The 25,018-nt window shown below is 33.0% G+C and overlaps 1 protein-coding gene across 1 annotated transcript in view; it reads right to left on the bottom strand.

Moving 5' to 3' along the window:
- The window catches only part of nos1 (nitric oxide synthase 1 (neuronal)), a 77,908-nt gene that overhangs the window by 14,088 nt on the left and 38,802 nt on the right, over positions 1-25,018 (bottom strand). Inside the window, exons 9-21 of the mRNA XM_073839709.1 lie at positions 23,916-24,090; positions 23,127-23,228; positions 20,722-20,916; positions 19,089-19,174; positions 17,486-17,630; positions 14,452-14,556; positions 12,886-12,944; positions 12,530-12,646; positions 10,694-10,868; positions 9,342-9,480; positions 8,757-8,835; positions 5,726-5,919; positions 231-400 (exon numbers count right to left, since the gene is read on the bottom strand). Of these exons, the coding sequence (XP_073695810.1) occupies positions 231-400; positions 5,726-5,919; positions 8,757-8,835; positions 9,342-9,480; positions 10,694-10,868; positions 12,530-12,646; positions 12,886-12,944; positions 14,452-14,556; positions 17,486-17,630; positions 19,089-19,174; positions 20,722-20,916; positions 23,127-23,228; positions 23,916-24,090 (1,741 nt within the window). The remainder of the gene's footprint in view (positions 1-230; positions 401-5,725; positions 5,920-8,756; positions 8,836-9,341; positions 9,481-10,693; positions 10,869-12,529; positions 12,647-12,885; positions 12,945-14,451; positions 14,557-17,485; positions 17,631-19,088; positions 19,175-20,721; positions 20,917-23,126; positions 23,229-23,915; positions 24,091-25,018) is intronic.

Raw genomic sequence — 25,018 nt, 5'->3', positions numbered from 1 at the left:
TTTCAGAGCTAATAAGTTATCAAACTGAGAAAATTACTGCCGATTTGAGGCGGAAAAGGCAGGGACGCATGCGGCGACGTGACGCCTTTTGTCTTATATGGAAGAAGTGGGTGAAAATGGGTCTTAGATCATTACTGAGCTTTAGCACGGCTTGTATTGATGCAAATAAATGTCTCACATGATAATTAGGGAAATGCATGAGTGTATGCGGTTATTCACTGTTTTCTTACCTTGCTGAGCACCTCTAGTCTCTTTCTCTGTTTCTCATTAGTCGCGAGAGGAGCAAACTGTTGCAGTAGTAGGGGACTTGGAGGGGTGGTTACGTCTAGGAAGTATTTGAAAGCCTGATAGATGGTACAGGGTGGAATACGACTCTCGTCCGTCCAGTTACTAATCACGCCTGCAGAAGATAAAGAGGTTATTTAAGGTCATTTAGGAATGTAGCTATAAGCTAGATTTTTTAGTTTGATCCTGTGATTTAGTCATGTTTTGACTAGCAGCAGATTAAAACTTTGAAAATAAAGTTCCAGAGGATTTCTTTTTGAAGTGATACCTTGAGCCTTTCAATAAAAGGCTACAAAAAGAAAAACTTTTTCTTAGTGTGAAAAACATTTTATAATCTAAAGAACATTACAAATAACCTTCTGTTCTTCTGTAGATGTTGAAGGTTCATCATGTAACCACAGATAGCATTACAAAACCTTTATTTAGCGCCATATGAAATCGGTTCCATTTTTTCCCAAATTTCCATTTTTTGGATTCCATTTTTTCCATAATTTTTTTTCTGGACTCTGTTTTAATGGTTAAATTGAATTTGATTTATTTTATCAAAAAGCATGTCTAATTAACTGAAATCATGAAACTTATATAAATAAACAGCAATTAATTAAAAGTTAAACCAACTTAGGTCCCTATAAAATATGTTTTATTTTTCTCAAATTTTACCAAATTTTGTGTTTTCCCTTTAAATTTGTCTGGATTCCATTTTAATGGTTTAATTAAGCTTTTAGTGTGAAAAACATTTTATAATCTAAAGAACAGTATAAGGAACCTTCTGTTCTTCTGTGGATGTTGAAGGTTCATCATGTAACCATAGATAGCAATACAAAACCTTTATTTAGGGATCTATCAAAAATTAGTTTAATTTTCCCAAATTTCCATTTTTTGGAAAAACTTTTTTTGGATTCCCTTTTTTTCCATTTTAAATTTTCTGGACTATTTTTTTATTTTTATTAAAAAGAATGTCTAATTACTTGAAATCATGAAACATATACAAATTAACAGCAATATATTAACAGTTAAACAAAATTCTAATTATTAGGGCCCTATAAAATATGTTTTCTGTTTATTTTAGTCAAATTCAGTTTTTTTTTTTCCTACCAATTCTGTGTTTTCCATTTCCATTTTTTTGGATTACATTTTATTGCTTTAATTAAAATTTAATAATGAAAATCCAGTATATTTTTTTTTATTAATAGGGCCCTATTAAATGAAATTATTTTTTCTGGTATTCTAATAATGGCACTAAAAGTGAAAAACATTTTATAATCTAAAGAACAGTATAAAGACCTTTCTTAATTGAAATCATGAACATTTCTGAAAAATTCTGTTTTAATTTTAATGTAATTGTTTAAAATTATTTATATATATATATATATATATATATATATATATATATATATATATATATATATATATTTATTTTTTGTGTTTTCCATTTCCACTTTAATTAAATTTTAATAATCATAACTTTTTTAAACAATACTAGGGCCCTTTGAAATGTTTAAAATTTCTGTGATAGGGATTTTATCTTTTCTAATGAAATGAATCAAATTTGGCATAAAACATTAATTTATCTTTTAATCAAATGAAAATTCATTAAACCGTTTCATTTTTTATGCAAACAGAGTGCTGCACAACAGGGGTGTACTGTTAAAATTAAAATATGTAAGACAATTTGTATAATTATTCATATAAAAGTTTAATAATAATTTAACCAGTAGTAATAGTAGAATTTGTAGTTTAACTTAGACGTACATACTGTACAATAGTAATGTTTCTGTCACAATTTCTTCAAGTTACACCAAACTTTTATTTTAACGGTTTGCCGTGAAGAGTTTTGTTTGCATATGACAGTAGTTTTTTCTTAAATTAAATGCTTTAATCTTTAAAAAACAAACGAGGTTTGCCATTATTGCCATCTAACTTCATGACATTAAGATATTAACAAATGCATATAAGATTTTAGAGTTATGGTGGAGGAGAAGATTTAAGCAAACAATGACTTTAAATTGACCTTTCCTCTCTCGTAATAAACTATTATATGCCTTCAGAGAACCTGAAATATAAAGCATAAGTCATGTAGACTTTTGTTATTTGTTGAGGTCCATTTTCTTTGCAATCAGAATCCCACTGAAAAAAAGTATGTTGTATAGTTTTGAAACGACATGTGGACGAGTAAACAATGAGTTTTCATTTGTGTGTGAACTGTACCCTGATAATGTACCCAAGGCATCTACTTTTGTTAAAATACCTCTTTTGTCCAAAATAATGCAGGCTTCAATGAGAACACATCTGTAATGATTGTCAGATAAAGGAGAAAGAGTTGCAGCAACCTCATTTTCCCTCTGTAAAGGTCACTGGCCGGTTTTCAGTCATCCTGACATATTTCTCAACAAGGTAGGGTGAGAAATCTCACTTGAGCTAACCTTTTTAAAAGACAAGTAGGTCCTATCATTAAAACTGATAGACTGCACATTTGCTGTCAGTACCATCAAACATGTACAATTCTGTGTCTTTAACAGAAAGAAAAAAATCTTCAGAATCGCCGGCAAAAACTGTCATGATATTGTTTTAAGTATCCCGAGAGATATTTCTGAAAACGTTTGCTCCGTACTCAGCCCTATCTGTACTGACAAAATGAAAACAAAAATAGTTTCAATGCAAGACAACTGTGAAACAATTTTATGTTTACAGAGGGAAGATTAATACCTTATATGATGATGGAAAAACTTCAACAAAAGAGAACAAACAGAATAAAACGGCTCAAATGGGAAAATGGAACAGCGCCTCAAGCACAAGAGACGAAACCCTGATTGAAAGCACATCATTTAGCATCAAAAATGTTTGATTCTGTCTGATTTGCCATTGAATCAAACAATAGCATGACAGCATCAAAATCTGTCCCTGCGGGTGAAGTTTTGGATGCCAAAATTGTCTATTTAATTTAAATATCTCTGTCATAGATCATAATGAAGGCAAACAAGATAAATCCAGCATTCATCCTTTAACATTATAAGAAGCGATTAAGTTGTAATTTGGTTTTTAAATGGTGTGTTTTACAACTGAATAATCATTTTAATTCAGTATGCAAATGTTGCAATGAGTGTTTACACGGGGAATGTACTGATAACTATCAAGGATCAGCTTATTATAAAAACCTAACAAGGCAAACGAATTGCATTTACATGAGATTTGAATTTATTGCTGCATGCAAACACTGTAACAATAAGCTGAAAGAACACTGGTGCAGTTAAAGCAAAATCTTTTTTTAAATAAAATTTTAACTGTTTAAAAAGAAAGAGTCACATGCATTCGTATGACACATTGTTGGGTTAAGCATAATCAGTTTGTGCATGTAAATATGCTCAATAATGTTAGTGCACACACTCTGAGTAGTGACCATTTGTGACCCTGGACCACAAAACCAGTCATAAGGTTAAATTTTACAAAACTGAGATGTATACATCATATGAAAGCTCAATAAATAAGCTTTCTATTGATATATGGTTTGTTAGGATAGGATAATATTTGGTCAAGATACATCTACAGTATTTGAAAATCTGGAATCTGGGGGTGCAAAAAAATCTAAATACTGAGAAAATCACCTTTAAAGTTGTCCAAATTAAGTTCTTAACAATGCCTATTACTAACAAAAATTACATTTTGATATAGTCATAGTAGGAATTTTACAAAAAATCTTCATGCAACATGATCTTTACTTAAATGATTTTTTGGCATAAAAGAAAAATCAATAATTTTGACCCATACCATGTATTTTTGGCTATTGCTACAAATATACCCCAGCGACTTAAGACTGGTTTTGTGGTCCAGGGTCACATTTAGTTGTGCAATGTAAAAAAAGATATATAACAAACTTTATAAATTTATGAAAAAAAACAATCAAAATATTGAGAAAATTAATACTTACTTTAAAAAAGTAGTTCACTTTCAGAACAAAAATTTACAGATAATGTACTCACCCCCTTGTCATCCAAGATGTTCATGTCTTTCTTTCTTCAGTCGTAAAGAAATGCAGTTTAAATGCAGCTTCAAAGGGCTCTAAATGATCCCTGCCGAGTAAAGTATAAAAATCGTAATTTTTTTTTTTTTTTTAGAAAATAACCGATCGTTTTGCTAGACAAGACCCTTTTTTTCTCGGTTGTGATGGTTTAGAGCCCTTTGAAGCTCCATTTTGGAAGTTCAAACCTGGGGGCACCATAGAAGTCCATTATATGGAGAAAAATCCTGAAACGTTTTCCTCGAAAAACATAATTTCCTTATGACTGAAGAAAGAAAGACATGAACATCTTGTATGACAAGGGGGTGAGTACATTATCTGTAAATTTTTGTTCTGAAGGTGAACTACTCATTTAAAGTTGTCCAAATGAAGTCCTTAGCAATGCATATATTACTACACTGCAAAAAAGCTTTTCTTACTTAGATTTTTTTGTCTTGTTTCCAGCCAAAATGTCAACAAATTCTTAAATCAAGAAGGATTTTCTAGACAATTAAAAATCATTCAAAAAATCAAAAAATAAGTCAAAATTAAGTGAGTTTTTGCTTAGAACAAGCAATATAATTTGCTTGTTTCAAGCAAAAATGCACTTAATGCACTTTTAATTTTTTACTTGTCCAGAAAATCCTTATTGATTTAAGAATTTTAAGATATTTTGGCTGGAAACAAGACAAAAAATCTAAGTAAGAAAAGCATTTTTTTTGCAGTGTAATCAAAAATTAAGTTTTGATATTTCTACGTTAGGAAATTTACAAAATATCTTCATTGAACATAATCTTTACTTAATATCCTAATGCTTTCTGGCATAAAAGAAAAATCTAGAATTTTGACCCATACAATGTATTGTTGGCTATTGCTACAAATATACTCAAACTACTTATGATTGGTTTTGTGGTCCAGGGTCACATATATTCAGTAACCGTTTTATTGTGGTATCCAGGTAGAAACTACAGTCGCCATTGTCATTTGTAAGTGTTACAAATGAAAGCTAGCTCACTTTCCAGTAAATGTGACATGACCAGCATTATGGACCAGGTTACCCTGATCCTTGGCTCATCATGAACACCAGAATACCTGATGAACACACTGTTCGGCAGATAATGGCATATCGAGAAAGACCTTAGTGTTCACAAAATAATGTTTTATTGGGAGGTCTGGCAGACATCGACTGATGAAACACTATAAGTATCACATTTCTCTTCTGCTTCTAATTTATTTTTATGTATATGCTGTCACTTTCCATATGATACCAAAGTAGACAGTTGCTTTTCATTAAGGAATGACTAAACTGTTTAAGCCTCTAAGATGCTATGAAGCTAGAATGTTAGTCTGTAATACTTTTTTTGCACTTCATAGTTATTAGTTTTTAGATATTTGCATATTTTTTATCATGGCAAGAAAAAAACTCTGTGTATATTTCATAGTTACCTAACGCTGTGTTTCTCTCCTCCAAGAACTCCACTTTCACAATTTGATTGACAGGTGGTGCATCCTCCAGTTTCTCAATAAGAGTCGTCACTAGAATTTCGTTGTTGCCAGGGTAAACGCCTAAATGGTCGCCAGGCAAGTATTTCAGGCTCTCATGGTTGTTGGCATCAAGGCGCACAAATATGGTCAATCGGCTGGTGAACAGGAAGTAAGAAAACATGGTAATATGAGATTGTAAAAGATATATTAATACACAAGAGATATTGAACCTTTGCTAAGCTCAGCCTTGTTAAATTTAAAAGTAACATTATAAAAGCTTAAGATACAAAAAATAAAACTTCTGTTATTGACATCTTGCTAGAAGCAAATGTATTTTCTGTTGCAGATTTTCTTAAAATCTCGGTTTAAAACTACGACTGCATTTTATTGTTGTTATTACTGTTATTGTTGTTTATTTGTTGTAATATTTTGAGAATAAAGTCAAAATATCTTGAGAACAAAGTCAAAAATACTAGAATAAAGTTGAAATGTTTTGAGAATAAAGTCGTAATGTTTTGAAAATAAAGTCGAAATTACGAGAATAAAGTTGAAATGTTTTGAGAATAAAGTCGAAATTACGAGAATGAAATCGTAGCAGTTAAAGTTATAATATTTTGTATAAGTTATAAGTTATAATATACACTCTTAAAAATAAAGGTGCCTCACGATGCTATAAAATAACCTTTTTGTCCAAATGGTTCCAAAAAGAACCTTTAACATCGGATGAACCTTTCTGTTTCACAAAAGGTTCTTTGTGGCATCGCTGTGAAGAACCTTTTAAAGCACCTTTATTTTTAAGAGTGTAGTATAGCCTGCGCATGCAAGTGGCCCGGATTGGGAGCACCAAGACAAGTTGCCAGGCCACCAGAATTTTTTTTCAATACATGTAAGATCATGCAGAAATTATACCATGTGTTACTTGCAGAGACAGTATGCTTTGAAATAATATTTCATGCCTTTGATTGCATTCATTAGGTCTACTGTATTTGTAGTGTCCCAGCCACCCAATAGCAATAAGCTTTGTGCTTTTGGTACTTTTAATATAAAACAAAGTCTCAGCTTTCAAAATCTGTCATTTTTATAGCAAAATAAAAACAATGTGACGCTTAAACTAAGGCGAATACAGCAATCTGCCATGCTACATAAAAAAAATGTGTAAAACACAGTATTGTAATAGACATATTGTTTGTATTTCGCTATAAAACTGACAGATTTTTAAAGCTGAGACTTTGGAATATCTCTCGGTGCTCTTATCCATGCCATTTGCATGCACAATACTGACGAGTTCTCGTCAATCAGACATTGTTACAAACTGCTGGTTTCGTCTGGCCAGAGGAGAACTGGTCCCCGACTGAGTCTGGTTTCTCCCAAGGTTTTTTTTTCTCCATTTCTGTCACTTGTGGAGTTTTGGTTCCTTGCCGCTGTCGCCTCTGGCTTGTTTAGTTGGGGACACTTTCCAGCGATATCGTATACTATTTGGACTGAACTGGATGATGATATCACTGAATTCATTGATGAACTGCCTTTAAACTGAAAATTGATTATTTACAATAATGCGTTACTTACACACGATTGTGCTGTTTAAATACTGTGCAGTTGCTTTGACACAATCTGTATTGTTAAAAGCGCTATATAAATAAGGTGACTTGACTTGACTTGACAATAGGCTAGATTATACTCTCAAATATTGTAACTTTAATATCGTAATTGCTATGAATTCATTCTCGTCATTTTGACTTTATTCTCAAAATATTTAACTTTATTCGGAAGTTTATACTCAAAACATTTTGACTTTATTCTCATAACTTTGACTTTATTGTCAAAATATTTTGACTTTATTCTCCTAATTTTTTACTTCATTCTTGTAATTTCGACTACATTTCTCGAAATATTTTGACTATATTCTCGGAATTTTTACTGTATTTTTGAAATATTTTTGACTTTATTCTCGGAATTTTTACTGTATTTTTGAAATATTTTGACTTTATTTTCAAAACATTTGACTTCATTCTCAAAACATTTCAACTTTATTCTCAAAATTTTGACTATTTTCAAAACATTTTGACTTTATTCTGAACATTTTGACTTTTTCTTGTATATTTTTGACTTTATTCTTGTAATATTTTGACTGTATTCTCGAAATATTTTGACTTAATTTTCGGAAAATACTTAAACTTTATTCTATGAATTTTGACTATTATCAAATATTTTGAATTTATTCTTGAAACATTTCAACTTAATTCTTGAAACACATCAACTGTATTCTTTATTTTGAGTATTCTCTAAACATTTTGACTTTATTCTCATAATTTTGACTTTATTCTCGTAATTTTGACTTTATTCTCGTAATATTTCGTCTTTATTCTCATAATATTTCTGCTTTATTTTCATAATATTTAGATAATAATAATATAATATTATTATTAATATTATTAATATTATAATATCATAATATTCCAACTTTATTCTAGAAATATTTTGACTTTTTTCTCGAAACATTTCACCTTAATTCTTAAAAAACTTAAACTATATTCTCGGAATTCTGACTATTTTCAAAACATTTTGAATTTATTCTCATATTTTGACTTTATTCTCGTAATATTTCGATCTTTATTCTCATAATTTTGACTTTGTCAAAATATTTCGACTTTATTCTCATAATTTTGACTTTATTCTCATAATATTTCGACTTTATTCTCTTAGATTTTTTTTTATTTTTTAACATGGCACTAAAACAGCATTATATAAAACAGTATTTTAACATATATATATATATATATATATATTTAATTTCAGTAAAATTCATTTACGAAGCCATCCAAATACACTAATCCTCCATAGACAAACATTAAAAAATGATGGCAGATTGCTAAGGTGAATTGGTTACAAACATTTTAAGGCGGACCCTAGTGTAAATATAATGTCAAAGACTTAAATGACAATGTAAATCCAAGAAAATTAGCAACTGGACAGAATATTAGCAAAAACATACTTCGATCTGGCACTTTGTAGGTTCTGTCTCAGCAGAAATTTGGCCCCGTAAACTTTCTTCTTATGGATGTTGTAAAGCGCTGACAGTGGACACAGAAACCAATCAACAGTTAAAAACGTGTATGTGAAATTAGACCATATAAAACATCAAAAGGCAATTTAGCGGCCCTACAAATTGATTTGCTATAAAACCTACAATGGAGCTGAGCCGCCCATTTCAAGATCATTTTGAGGACTTTAGATGCAATGGTAAAATGTCTGTGACATAGGAAATCAGGCTTGGAAGCCCCTAAATGTGTTGTTTACACTTTCATAAATTGAATAAGGAAGTGTTTACAATCCTCTGGGCAATGCTAACACAGCGCTGAGACAATCCGTGTCAAGCTAATGAGCCAGTAAAATGGCAGTCCCTTCAAGAGTCAATTGGCATGCGTCATAAATTTTGAGGCGATAAAAAAGCTTCCCCATTCACAAGGGTAGACTTTAAGTATCATTTAATTTGATAAAAGCTTATTGGCTTCCGTAAATGATGAGTCATTCCTTGATGAATGGAAGGTACTACAGCAGCAATGTACCAGTAATGTACCTTGCGTTAGCGTCGGTGCCTCCGCCGTGTATGTCATCCGGAACTTGCTTTTCTTCCAACTACGATCGTTGCTGATCAAGGAATCGTTCGCTTTCTCAATATTAACATCGTCGCCGACACAGAAAACGTCACATGCAGCCTGGGATCAAAAGGATAAAAAAATTATTATTGATAACATTGATAACAATGCTTAATCATAAGTTGAAGTGCTATGCAAAAAATATTCAGTGTAAATATTTTTAAGGCTTAAAAAAATCTAGTGAAGTAGAATAAATATGTACAGTAATTTTTTGTTTAAAAAAAAAACATTTAAAAAATAATAAATATAAAGTATATGTGCAGTACCAGAAATATACACTGTAAATGTTTTTATTAAAAATTTAAAAATTAAAAAGTAAATAAAAAAATGTCTAAATAAATAATAATAATAATATATTAATAAAAAAATAAAAAAACAGATATACACTGTAAATAGTTTAGTTTATAAAATGTGTAAATTTAAATAATTATAATAAATATAAATATAATATAATAAATAATTACATAATAAAACAATAAAATCTAAAAATATTAATATAGTACAACTCAACCTGACTAACCTGATCAACTAAATGGCTCTTAAATATAATTGCTGAACCAAAAAATATATATTTTATCATTTTATTGTTTATCATTTTTGTTACAAAACATATGCTGAACAAAAATTTTTTTCTTCCAAATATAGTATCAGCGATTATTAAGCCTAAAAAAGGCTTAAAAACAAGTCTATAGTCTAAAACAAGTCTTAATAACAGTCTATTACTCTTTGCACAGTATGTACTTGTACCCTGCACAATGACAATAAGGTTAAAAAATGGATCAATAAAGTCATTTAACTTTGTGTGAACACAACCCAAAATGTAAGTATTTCTTGCAAGTCTAAACTTGGCTGAAAATTTTATCATCATTTTTATTTTTAATAGTTTATAACAACAAGTTTCTAAAGTAAAGTAATTTTTTGGTCAATAGCAAGGGAGAAAAAAGGGTAACACTTTACTTAAAGCCTTTATGTATAATGCCCTATAAAAGTGGATTTAATGCATTAATTATGCTTTGTAATGCACCTCATAATGCATTTTACAATCTCATGAATAATCGTAACCATGGTTAATATATTATGGCACTTCTTTGTTACACTTACGCATTTTAACTTCGGTTATAAAGACATAATATATTACAATGAACATTATGAATGAATACAATTCATTATACACTTTAATAACCATATATAATGTATCATAAAGGCTTTAAGTAAAGTGTTGCCAAAAAAAAAAACAATAAGACTGTAGCCCACTGCTCGCTTATGGCACTACCTTGAAGACCTTCTTGGCCCATGTTCTGAAGGCTTCCTCCTGGCCGCATAGTTCATCTCCTTCTCCCATGCGCAGGATTCGTTCCCCACCGAGCTCTTCGAACAGCGTGTCCACTGCGTGGGCAAATGCACAGAAGTGTGGGTATGCCCTGGAGCCAAGGCCAAACACAGAGAATCTGCATGGGAGAAACAGAGGGTTGAAAACACTTGAAGCACATGAACACAAACAAATAGATGTACCGTATATACAAAACGAAGCGTATTATAAGAGTGGGACGGCTGTGGACATCAGGCCAGAGGCTGTGAGCTTTGATCCTGAAACTACGAAAACTAAACAAGGATGAAATTCAAGGCCAGGGAGGATGTTACGCAAGCGTGCGCACATGCATATGTGCACGGCTCACAAGTCAGAGCTGATTTGCAAAAAGTGTGAAATTTCTTTTGATTGCTTTAGGATGAAGTTGCTTTTCAAACTAAATTCCTTTCAGATGGATGCTCTCTGTTCTTTTGCTCTTTGAGAATCTTTGGATTTTTAGTTTAGTTTTAGCTTAAACTTGCCAGAGGGACCACAAAAACACCGGAAGAAACAAAATACATACGTAATGACATACAGTATAGGAGACTATCATAAAAACTTGTACAAGTCACTACAAGATCAAAAGAAAAAAATGAGAAAGCGAGAAATATTCAAAGTAAATATAAATGAGAAAATTTAATATATAACAGTAAATATAAAATAAATAATAAAACTAATAAATAAATTATATATATATATACACTGTATATATATATATATATATATATATATATATATATATATATATATATATATATATATATAAAAAGAAACAAATTTTAGGACAATTAAGAATTTGTGCATTGCAACATTTGTCCTTACTGTAAAATATTATATGAAATTTATCTTGATTTTTCAAACCAATTTAATGAGTTGAAATTTGAATCTGAAATTACTTGTACAAGTTATTACACTTAAAAAATAAAATAAATAAAAAAATAAGGCAGCAGTGGGACTTATGTTTAAGTTGAAATAGGTGGACATTTTTTATAGTGCTGAATTCCCATAATAAATTGTGTTATTTATTTATTCATTTATTGTGTTTGTTTGTTTGTCATTGAAATTATGCACCAATGAAAGCCATTTTAAGCCTTTTTTTGCATTAAACGTTTTTGCATTGTGGCATAATTTATCAAATATCCCCAAAAACTGGCCACATTTTTGACTTAACTAAACTTAACTTTTTAAAATTTAAGCCAGATGGACCACATTGCAAGAAAACAAAGAGAAGAAAATAATAGGAGATAATTATAAAAACAAGTTTAATTAACCACAAAATCAAAAGAAATTATGACTTTAAAAGATTAAGAGGAAAAAAAAAAAACAAGTAAATACTTTCTATAAAGAAAATTAAAAATTTAGGTCTCTTTTAGGACCATTAAGAACTACAAATTTCTGAATTACAAAAACATTTTGTCCAAATTAGTGTTATTTCTGTATGTATGTATTTATTTATTTATGTATCTATTCATTGTTGCTCACTGAAAACTCAAAAGCCAGTACAATATCAATAGCCATATCATTTAATAAATATTTATTCAAAAATAAATAGATGGATAGATGCATAGATAGATTTTTTTTTTTTTCATTTAAAAGAAACAATTGTGCTTTTTAATGCAAAAACATTTTGCCATGGGGCATAATTTATCAAACTTTCTTAAAAAAAAATCAATTTTTTTCTTTCTTTTGATTTTGGGGTGGAATAACCCAGACATGTTTTAAAAAGTGTAATAATTTTTCCAAATGCAGGCAGTACAGTACCTGACATTAGCAAGAGGTCCAGTGCTCTCAAAGTTGGCTTTGGATTCAGGCTCGTCACTTGAGGATTTGCGGGTGTCCGAATATGAAGAGACGCTGTTAAAACGCACCTTGTATGTCCTGAGAGACAAAAAGAGAGAGAGATTTCTTGGTGTGTGTTTATGTGAATGGTTCCAGTTTTATAGAAGAGAGAAGAAATGCATTCTATGTGTTAATGTGTGTGCCTGTTGCATATATGTTAGACTCTGTGTAGGTGTGTGAACTAAACACAGAAAAAAATTAATTATGGGAAAGCAGATGGGTGGGAGGACGGGAAGAAAATCACTCGCTTGCATCGCTGCTCGCGCACACACACTCACTTTCTGTCCTCTACGCTAGTGGTGGGATGTCTCATCTCCATCAGTGCCGCACCAAATTTCTGTAAAGTGGAAACGGGGAGAACGAAAAACAGGAGAGAAGTTACTGGCCCTTCCCACTCATGTTCTCAATCACAAATTCAACCAGGACCTGCTAGCATAATGCAGGTTCTCCGTCGTATAGTATATGTGTGAAGTCCTTTATCATCATGACGAGAACATTCTGTTGTGTTGTGAATAGGGATGCTCATATTGACCGTTTAACCGTTAACCGTCAGTAAGAATTTTAACCGATTATTACTATCAGTTAAACGGTTTAAAAAATATATATAATAATAATATATTATAATTTTTACGTTTGCTGCATGGTGAAAGAAAAAATAATGTTTACTCGCGGAAGCGTGTGGACACGTGCAGTGCGGCTGTTAAGACATATTTTGCTGAGTAAGCACCTGCTTTAACTTCTCTTAGTTTGTGTAACTCGTGTAAGTAGCCTATGCAACATGGCAATGGCGATATTGGGTTATCAGAGAGTGAATCCATGAATAAATGTATTCAAATTCTGAATTAATTATAGTCTAAAAACTGCGCGCTCCCCTTACAAGCACTGGAAAGCTCTCATACATTACTGTAGTTAATCGCAATCTCACAAAGTTAATAAAAAGTAATAAAATAACCTTTACTCTGTAAATGAATCTCTTATTTACATCATGTCTACACTTTCTTTGTTTTTATGAGAGAGCTCGTGGAGGTATAGAATTCAGCAGAATTGAAACCGGCACTTTGAGTGGTGAGAGGATCGTAACATAGCCGCCTCTGATTGGCCACTGAGATAATGTAATCAACAGAAATGTCTGTGATTGGCTATTGAACACTGTGAAAACACGTTTCTCCACATATGACTAGTGGATGAAAAGACCCGAACCGCAAATTGAAAGGATTTTTGTGAAGTGTTTTTGTCACGGATCTAAGCGTTAACAGACAGCGTCCCAGTCTATCTGTACAGCATGTCCACATGTTAAAAACTGAGGTATAGGCTGGTCCGCTATATGTTTTTATGTCCGACGAGAAGAACAAGACCGGTACCTTTCTTCAAAGCGCATAGAAGGATTCAGTGTGTTTTAGTTTTGTCATCTTAATTAGGTAGTTATTTAATTTATACATATTTAGTGTAGGCCTATTTATATTCTTTTTTTTTATTCATTCTTATTTTCTCTGTTCTCAGAAGCGCTGCTCATGGGTGATAATTTGAGTATATGAATGCAGTTTTTGTTGTTGCTCTGTATGCTGCTGTTTGCACGTTAAAATAAAACATTTGCTTGTATTTTTATGTATCATCACAGATACTCGTGCATTCTATTTTTATTTTAAACGAATTTATTATTCTAATTTTATCAGTTAACGGTTAATGATCGGATAACGAGCAGCGGTTGTCGGTCAGGAAAATTAACCGAAATGAGCATCCCTAGTTGTGAAGTGTTGACAATTTGATTCAAAGCAAAACAATATGATTGATGTGCTCATTGAAACACTAGCGCGTTAAAGCAAACTTGGACTTTAATAACTCACCTCTCCATTTTCAGGAGGGTCCCCATTGCCGAACGTGCTTGTCACCACTAACACAAGTGTCTCGTGTTCCAAGTCGACAGTGTCATATTCATCCATCGACGTCACCTGCAGGAGCAAATAATATAGCTTAATACATATATCGTGCTGCTACATGAACAGTGGCTAGCGAAAGTATTTATACTCCTCCATTTTTTCACATTTTATGTTGCTGCCTTATGTTAAACTGTTTTAAATTACTTTTTTCCACATCAATCTACACTCCATGAGGCATAATAGGCATAATACTTTTACTTGGGTAGATTTTTTGACCATTACTTTTACTTGTAATTAAGTAAAATTTCATTACTTTTACTTGAGTAGCATATTTTATTACTCTTTCCACCTCTGGTTGTCACAACTTCATAAATAACTGAAATAAGTACATTGCATAAGTATTCACACCCTTAACTCTTAACTCGTACTTAGCTGAAGCATCTTTACAGCCTCAAGTCTTTTTGGGTATGATGCAACAAGATTTGCACATCAACATTTGGCAATTATCTCCCATTCCTCTCCTTATCTCTTCACCTCTCAAGCTCTGTCCACTTGGACGGAGTTTGGCAGAATTTTAAGGTTTCTCCAAAAATGTTTGATTGGGTTCAAGCCCAGGCTCTGGCTGGGCCACTCAAGAACATTCACAGAGTTGTCTACAAGCCACACTTGCTGTGTGCTTAGGGTCAATGCTCTGTTGGAAGGTGAACCTTCTGTCCAGTCTGAGGTTCTGAATTCTCTAGACTGGGTTTTCATTCTCAAGACTATCAATATTTTGGTGCATTGAGTCTCTACCACTGAAAAACAGCCCCACAACATGAAGCTGCTATCACCACACTTTACTTTTGGTATGGTACTGTGCAGGTGATGAGCAGTGTCTGGTTTCCTTCAAACAATGATGCTTGGAATTCAGTTTCACCAGACCACAGAATCTTGTTTCTCACAGTCTGAGGGTCCTTTAGGTGCTTTTTTGCAAATTCCAAGTGTGTTTTCATGTGTCTTCACTGAGGAGAGGATTGAGTTTGGCCACACCGCCATAAAGCCCAGACAGGTGAAATGTTGCAGTGATGTTTGCTCTTCTGTAAGTTTCTCCCATCTGCATATATGATCATAGAGCTCATCAAGTTCTTGGTCACAACTCCAGCCAAAGTTCTTCTCCATCAATTGCTCAGTTTGGCCAGGAGGCCAACTCTAGAAAGAGTCATGGTTGTTTCAAACTTCTTCCATTAATGGTAATGGAGACTACATGCTTCTATGAACCTTCAATGCAGCAGAATATTTTCTGAACTCTTCCCCAGATGTGTGGCTTGATGCAATCCTGTCTCTGAGCTGTACAGCCAGCTTTTTATTTATTTTTTTTCCTCAGGGCTTGGTTTTTGCTCTGATATGCAGTTTCAGCTGTTAGACCTCATATTAAGACATGTGTGCCTTTCCAAATCATACCCATTCAATTGAATTTGCCACAGGCAGCTTCACTCGAAGTGTAGTAACATCCACAAGCAATATGAATGCTCCTAAACTAAATTTCAACTGTCCCAGATAAGGGTATAAATACTTATGCAATGGAATCAGTTAAGTTTTTATTTTTAATAAATTTGCAAAGATGTTAAAAACCTGTTTTTTGCTATGCCATTATGGTGTATGGAGTGTGGATTGATCTGGGAAAAAAAGTCATTTAAAGCATAAGGTAGCAACATAACAAAATGTGAAATACTGTGTGAATACTTTCGCAATGCACTGTATATGATATAACCACAGTATCAACATCATCCATCTAAATAGTTGTACTAGTTCTGTTGTTGTTATTTATTGGCTTATTGATGTTTTATGCCACTTTTAATTTAGAAATAAGAGAAGAAAATTTTGAATAAAGTAATTAATTTCGTTTTCTTTGTGCACATAAAGTACTCTTGTAGCTTCATAACATTATAGTTGAACCACTAATGTCACATGGACTATTTTAACAATGTTCTTACGATCTTTCTGGGCCTTGGAATGTTTCAGTTGCACTACTGTCTATGCAGGGTGAGAAAGCTCTTGGATTTCATCAAAAATATAGTCATTTGTGTTCTGAAGATGAACAAAGGTCTTACGAATGCTTTGGAACGATATAAGGGTGAATTTTCATTTTGCATGTAATCTAGTTATATAACATTTACAACGCTTCATCCACTAGACATGATCATTTTGATGTAACTAGTTTTTCTGTCTCATTTGTAGGCCAGAAGCAAAAGTTTGGAAATTACATCAGCGTTTGCAGAGATTTTAGGCAACATTTTCGAGTGTGAAAAACCACACAATGTGCATCAAAAATGGGAGGCACGTTTTCTCTTGATCCTGACGAACCGCCAAAAGGGGTGTAGAGGTAATGAACAGTTCGTACGGTGCCTAACGAGCAGCTAATGCGCCATGATACAATTAACAAAAAAGACGCATCAGTGCGTGTGGCAGGGCAAACGCCTTCAGGACATGAGCAGGGAGAGAAGCGGTAAATCTGCGTCATCTGCATGTAAATCACGTAATAACAAGCTCACATGAACGAGATTGATTATTCTGCTAGATTATAAAAATAACTTTGCATTTAACTGCTATCCTAAGGCTAAATACATGATCAACTCAATACTATTGTTGCATACGTCACATAGCTTTGATCTTTTCTTAACCTACAGCTCAATGCCTGGATGACTTGATTCTTGGCATTTGATGGTACTGGAAGAAAAGAAATCATGGCAAAATATGCATCTGTGTAAGCCATTTCGTGTGAAAATAACTGTCTTACACTGCAATCTGTAGTCTTGAATTCAAAAGGATGATTTTGGTTGTGAAACTAAGGGGATATATATGTCTTGCGTCAATATTCTTTGTCATTTTGTTTACATCAATGTTTACGTGCAAATCCACTGGAGGCATTCATTCAGGATGAATGGGAGATAGAAAGGGTTTTAAGATTCATTCACAGATGTCTATTATGATCTATTATGGGCGGTTCAAAAAGCTTGTTTACCTTGGCATCAAACGCATGCTTGAAAATCTCGCAGAGAGTTTTTGCATACTCCTGCGATTTCCCAGTTTCTGTTGCGAACAAGATGGTGGCTTTGACTCTCTTGGCCATGGCCTGTCCCATGAGTTTGGCAGAGAATTTCACAGCCCTGCAAGTCACACACAAACATGTCAGATGCAGATAGATGCAGGCTGATGCAAAAAGAATTGCTGCAAGCTAATGAACTTTACAGTTATTGAACTGAACTGAATCAATACTAAACTTCCTTTAGCTGAAAAATGACACTCCAGGGTGTCCGCAGAGTTTTTAATATCAAATTTAAAGCTTTTAAAGACCTTTTTAAAAGACCTGCACAAATAAAAATTAATAAAAAAAGCCCATTCAAAACAAATTGATACCATGTCAAAATAAATCCTAAAATAACTAACTGTCTAAGGTTTTTGAACAGTAAGATTTTAATGCTTTTTAAAGAAGTCTCTTCTGCTCACCAAGCCTGCATTTATTTGATTCAAAGTACAGTACAAACAGTAACATTTTTAAATATTTTTACTATTTAAAATAGTTTTCTATTTGAATATATTTTAAAATGTAATTTATTCCGGTGATTTCAAAGCTGAATTATTAGCATAATTACTCCAGTCACATGATCCTTCAGAAATCATTCTAATATTTTGATTTGCTGCTCAATATACTGTATTAGTAAAATCTATGTACTAAATATGGAAATCGTTTTGCAGCACTTTTAATTATAAACAAGACTTACAGGTTTTTTTTTAACAACATGAGGGTAAATAATTAATGATAGAATTTTCATTTTTGGGTGAACTATCCCTTTAAGTTGTATCACAATTACTGCTTAAGGACCTCTAAAATAATAATTATGACTTTTAATTTGATCAAAATTGACATTTCAAGATTTGAAGGACTTACGAGTATCCTGAAACTTTGTGTTTTTTTGAGATGCTTTACAGCAGAATTTGAATTTGTCTCATAGTTCTTAAAGTTTGCATAATTGATTTAGTTGATTTGATTTTAATTGATTTGCTGTTATTACTGTAAAGCTGCTTTGAAAGAATCTGTATCATACAAAGCCCTATATAAATAAAGGCGATTTTACTTGACTAAAAATCTCATTGATTATGACAAAGCATCAGCGTTCCTGAAAATGATCTCTTCCACCACCCCATTTCGAGAGTTTAACACACTGACAGACACTTTCCCCTCATTTCCGAGACCACAATCACGTAAACGTAGCTACTTACAGTGTATCCTGCGGGCAATTACTGTAATAGCTCTGAGGCTGAACGTTCAAGGGACACTGAAAGAAACCTGATTACACCTGAGTGTGATTTAGTGAGTAAGGCTCACGCTATTCTCAGCATAATAACAAGGAAAATATGGTGGAAAGCACTCTTAAACAGCCATTAACACAACCGCCTGCTGAAGTTCCAGGGCTATGGGTAATAATTACAACAAAAGGCTAGAAAGATGTGAAGCTCTGCTGATGGCCAGCCTTCGTAAGTGCCATGCAGGTTAAACTCAATGTAGATTTTGTGCTTGAGACAAAAACAAACAGCAGAAGGTCTCGAGCTCATCACCCACTCACTTGGCAAGTTTCTTGAATCCAATGGCTCTTTTCTTTGTGGGCGTCCCATTCACTCCTTTCCACACGTGAGTGTTCCACGGGTCAGGCTGGACAGTGAAAGAAAGAGCAAATTAGCAAAGCATATTTTAATTATGAAATGTATTTGTGCTTCTTTCTTTATAATAGATGCCACTTTACCTAACGCAATTACATCCATGCATTTTAAAGGAATAGTTCAACCCAAAATGAAAATTCTGTCATTAATTACTCACTTTCAAGTTGTTCTAAATCTGTAAGACCTTTGTTCATCTTTGAAACACAAATTAAGATATTTTTGATAAAAATGCGAGAGCTTTTTGACCCTGTATAGACAGCAACTGACACGTTAAAGGCCCAGAAAGGTAGTAAAGACATCATTAAAATAGTCCATGTAAATCAGTAGTCCAGTCCTATCTGGGTCAGAAAGCTCTCAGATTTCATCGAAAATATCTTAATTTGTGTTCCAAAAATAAACGAGGTCTTACAAAGTAATTTATAACAGAATGATCATTTTTGGGTGAATTATCCCTTTAAGTCTAGCTTAAGAATTAAAATATTTTGGGGTCACTCCACCAATAGGTTTTAGCTAAACAGAAAGCTTACTTGCCTTGGAAACATGGAAAGTAAATTAGGGACAAATATATATAGTACCTTGCAAAAGTATTCATACCCTTTAATTTTTTTTACGTTTTGTTAGGTTGCAGCCTTGTGTCAAACAGCTTTAAATTACTTTTTTCCCCACATCAATTTACACTCCATACATCATAATGACAAAGCAAAAAACAGGTTTCTGGCAACTTTGAAAATGTATTAAAAAAAAAATAAAACACTGAAATAAAATACTTTGCATAAGTATTTATACCCTTTACTCAGTACTTAATTAAAGCACCTTTGCGGCCTTTTTGCAGTCTTTTTCGTATGATATTGAGTTTGGCCACACCACCATAAAGACCTGATTGGTGGAGTGTTGCAGTGATGTTTGTCTTTCTGTAAGTTTCTCCCATCTGCATATATAATCATGGAGCTCAACTAGAGTGACCATCAGCTTCTTGATCACCAGTATAACCAAGCCTTTTCTCCATCAATTGCTCAGTTTGGCCAGAGGCAAGCACTAGGAAGAGTCCTAATTGTTCCAAGCTTCTTCCATTATGGACGATGGAGGTTACATGCTTCTGTGTACCTTCAATGCAGCAGAATTTTTTTCTGAACAGATCTGTCTCTTGACACAAGCATGTTTCTAAGCTCTTCAGGTGGTTCTTTTTACCTCAGGGCTTGGTTTTTGTTCTGTTATGCATTTTAGACCTTTTCTGAGAGTGGTGTGCCTTTCCAAATCTTACTCATTGAAATGAATTTGCCACAGTTTAACTCTACTCAAAGTGTTGTAACATCTACAAGTGATATAAGTGCTCCTGAGCTAAATTTCAAGTGAGCCAGAAAAGGGTATGAATACTTATGCAATGGAAGTGTTTTGTTTCAAATACATTTACAAACCTGTTGGAAAAAAACGTTATTTAAAGCAGTTTAACGTGGGGTAAAAAAGGGGGTGTGAATACTTTCGCAAGGCACAGTATATGATTTTACTCAGAAGTGAAAATCTTGATATTAAAAGACAAACCTGGTACTCAAAAGAAGGTGTGAGGCGATAGTTGAGCATTTCCTGATGGAAAACAGGTGTAATGCTGCCTGACATGGGCGGCACTATCCAAACCCAGTCACCTGGGCAGCCTCCCCTCACTCTGTACTCATTCTCCATGTGCTTCATAAAGGACTCAGTGGCCGAGTGATGGTCTACTATGGTAACTTTTGAAATCTTCAAATGAAAAATTGGAAAGAGTGAGACCAGATTAGACCAAAAATTAAGATTGCATTTAATTTGTGAAGCTAATCAACCAGTATGGTCTTTCTGATCAAACTGGTAAAGCTAGTCAAGCATTGTTTCATGCAAAAACACTGTAAAAATGATGTAAAATACTTTTTTGTAGAGTTTTATTTTGTCTCTTTTTTCACAAGTATCTTGTCTTTTTTATAATACAATTTATAGAATCAAAGTATTAAATAAAATGTCAATGCATGACAATAGAAATGTCAAAATTGTTTTTTATTTTTAAAATCTGACACAAATCTAGCAACACTGTTCATAACAGTGTGCATTCTTATTTTCAAATGCATTTTAGATAGCTTGTGATGCTTAACGCAGCATGTTGATGTAAGTCAATACAACCTGCAATTAAATCCTCGGATTGGCTTGTATTGCAGCACGTCTCATTTTCCAAGTAGATTTAATTGTTATCTGCCATTGTTTTGACTCCATCCGCAATTATGAAAGATAAGAAAACTGAGCACAGCTACTTACTAACGTCTAATTAGTTTATCAGTGTTGAAACGCTTCCGTAAAAGCCTTTTAGCAAGGAATAAGGTCTTGTGGGTAAACAGACTGCAGGGGGTGTGCAATAAATATCAATAAAAATGTTTCTTCAGTCACGGGAGCGTTCGGTTAAATGTCCTAGGTGCTTAACTCTAATAAATAGAACAGAAGGGATTCAGGCTTTTGATTTGCGAAAGCCGGTTAACGCTTTGTTCGCTTGCATGAGTCTTTATGAATGCTGCATCAATGTGAACGCAGGGATTTGCTTTTAGGCTGAGATGAACTGAAAAAACGAGATACTGGCAAAAATAAATAAACATGACTGAAAATAAGACTTAGAGTGTAAGATTACGTGTGGGTGAACCTCACAAAGCCTGTCAAACACATGTCTGGGTTCGGTTTGACAACAAAATCAACAGAATTTCTTTTTGTATAAAGTGTATTTTTACTGTATATAAAGCCTATTATTATATACGTATAGCCTATTCTTGGGGGCTTCTCTTCGGTGTTGTGACGTTATTTATTTATGATTATGGATACTGATATACTGTTTGCTGAATATGATTTAAAAAATATTATATATTAAATATAACAGTATTATATGTACACTACAAGTCAAAAGTTTTCGGAGAGTTGTTTTTCTTGTAAAGACATCTCATCTGCTCACCAAGCCTGCATTTATTTGATCCAAAATACAGCAAAAAAGCAGTAATATTGTAATTTATTTTTTTCTATTAAAAATAAATGCTTTCTATTTGAATATATTTTAAAATGTAATTTATTCCTGAGATCAAAGCTATATTTTTAGCATCAACACTCCAGTCTTCAGTGTCACATGATCCTTCAGAAATCATTCTAATATGCTGATTTGCTGCTCAGGAAACATTTATAATTATTATTATCAATATTTAAAACAGCTGAGTACATTTTTTAGGATTCTTTGATGAATAGAACGTTTCAAAGATAAGCATGTATCTGTTATGAAAAGCTTTTTTTAACATTATACACTATACCATTCAAAAGCTTGGAGTCTGTATAATTTTTTGGGGGAAAGAAATTATATAAATTAATACTTTTATTTAGCAAGGATGCTTTAAATTGATAAAAGTGATGATAAAGACATTTATAAGGTTACAAGAGATTTCTATTTCAGATCAATTTTGTTCTTCTGAACATTCTATTCATCAAAGAAACTTGAAAAAGAATTCTACTCAGCTGTTTTCAACGTAATAATAATAAATGTTTTTTGAGCAGCAAATTAGAATTTTAAAATAATTTCTGATGGATCATAATGATGATAAAATTCAGCTTTGAAACCACAGGACTAAATTACATTTTAAAATATATTCAAATAGCAGATAGATATTTTAAATAGTAAAAGTATTTCAAAATTGTACTGCTTTTGCTGTACTTTGGATCAAATACATGCTTGGTGTTTGGTGAGCATAAGAGACTTAATTATTTAATTATTTATACTTATTTAATTATTTAATTGTTTATTTTTTGGTTACTATCTCTACACAATATTGACAATTCAAGTATCACATTTAATTTTCATTCTAATAGAACCACATTGTCTAAACTCTAAATGGAAGTAAAACAGGCTGTATTTTATGATTTCATGAAATTTCCCCATCCATGTGTGCTCACCCTACCTGGTAACTATAAAGCACTGCGATGTTGATCTCCACCAGTGCCTGGTCCTTCCATAGGGATGAAGTCTTCCTCGTGTCCAGGCCCATCATTGTAGCAACTTCCTGAAATGAAGGGAATTAATCATACTGTACAGATAGACTATTCATACTGTAGTCTCCCCAGATCTGAACCAAGGTTAATAGAACTGCCACTTGTGAACTGCCTCTATAGATCAGGAAGACCTGGAACAACTGATAAGACTCTCTAAAAATACACTTCTAGTCAAAAGTTTGGACACACGGCATGAATATGTGTTTCATATTCATCTTAAATGTTTTTAAAATAGATTTACACATAAAAGTGCTTTGGATGATTTTATAGATGCTTTCCTATATTTTATAGAAGATTAAGACATATTTCAGTATTTTATATGTGGTAAAGCAAGCTGATTATATACTGTAAGCGAATTTATTTCAGAGTGTAAAAGAAATGTGGAGGAGAGACTGTAATACTGAATGAGTAAAAACATAATGATGATTAAAAACAGCATGTTTATGAATTAAAATCTGCATAAATTAAACCAAGTGATTCAAAACACGATAAACAATGCGTAATACACCGTATAATCAACTTAATGCATTGTTAACGGCTCATCAAACACAAACGTGTCATTCCTAATTTCCTGTTGGAGTACAGTGTCTAATACATATGCATGACATTTATAATGATCACATGTAATGCAGTCCGGGTTCAAACTGTGCAGTGTAAAAAGTACAACTTTTTGAGATATTCTCAATGGTGCAGGATACCTCAAGTATGTTGTATCGAGAGCTGTCGCAGAAGTCTCTGACACCGATTTCGGTCCCCATGTACCAGCCGCTGAAGGGGCAGGCGGTGAATTCCAGTCCTCCTATCTCTAACAGCATGTTGGACACGGCAGGAAGGCCGTACCATTTTAGATTCAGCTCCTTAAACCATTCGAACCTAGACAGGCACAGACAGGAGGATGGTCAATATTGAATCCAGCGCAGGGAGAAAAGTTGCAGAAATGTTTTTCAGTGAAAGGTTCTTGAGGTTTATTTGCATAACATAATGTAGTCATTAGAATATCTTGGCATATGCAGATGTAGACCATTAAGCTTTTAGAGTATTCCGTTTACAGTTTCCATCATCATTTCTCTGTAAGTAAATGCGCACACAGTGAGCACCGCCAAAACTGTCATTATCTCTAAACCGGCACCTGCAGGTTTCTCAGGTGTTGCGCTAAGAGGCCAAATCTGCCTGTGTCTGTTATTAATGCTGAAAACACAAGTACTCTGATGGAATGGCTGATCCATGCACAACTATTGCACTAAATAGGGTGCCTATTATTGTCCCAGCATAATACCAGCATTTTTCTCCCAAAGAAACAACATGTAAATGCATCTCCTCTATTTACATATGTGACCCTGGACCACAAAACCAGTCTTAAGTCGCTGGGGTATATTTGTAGCAATAGCCAAAAATACATTGTATGGGTCAAAATTATTGATTTTTCTTTTATGTCAAAAATCATTAGGAAATTAAGTAAAGATCATGTTACATTAAGATTTTTTGTAAAATTCCTACAGTAAACCTATCAAAATGTAATTTTTGATTAGTAACATGCATTGTTAAGAACTTAATTTAGACAACTTTAAAGGTGATTTTCTCAGTATTTAGATTTTTTTGCACCCTCAGATTCCAGATTTTCAAATAGATGTATCTCGGCCAAATATTGTCCTATCCTAACAAACTATACATCAATAGAAAGCTTATTTATTGAGCTTTCATATGATGCATATACCTCAGTTTTGTAAAATGTAACCTTATGACTGGTTTTGTGGTCCAGGGTCACATATGTTTGTTTAGCTAGTCATTTCTTTGAGCAGTT

This window comes from Garra rufa, chromosome 5 (genome assembly GCF_049309525.1).
Source record: "Garra rufa chromosome 5, GarRuf1.0, whole genome shotgun sequence".
Classification (NCBI taxonomy): Eukaryota; Metazoa; Chordata; class Actinopteri; order Cypriniformes; family Cyprinidae; genus Garra; species Garra rufa.
Note: the sequence above shows the minus strand (reverse complement) of the source record. Positions and strands in the feature narration are given on the sequence as shown.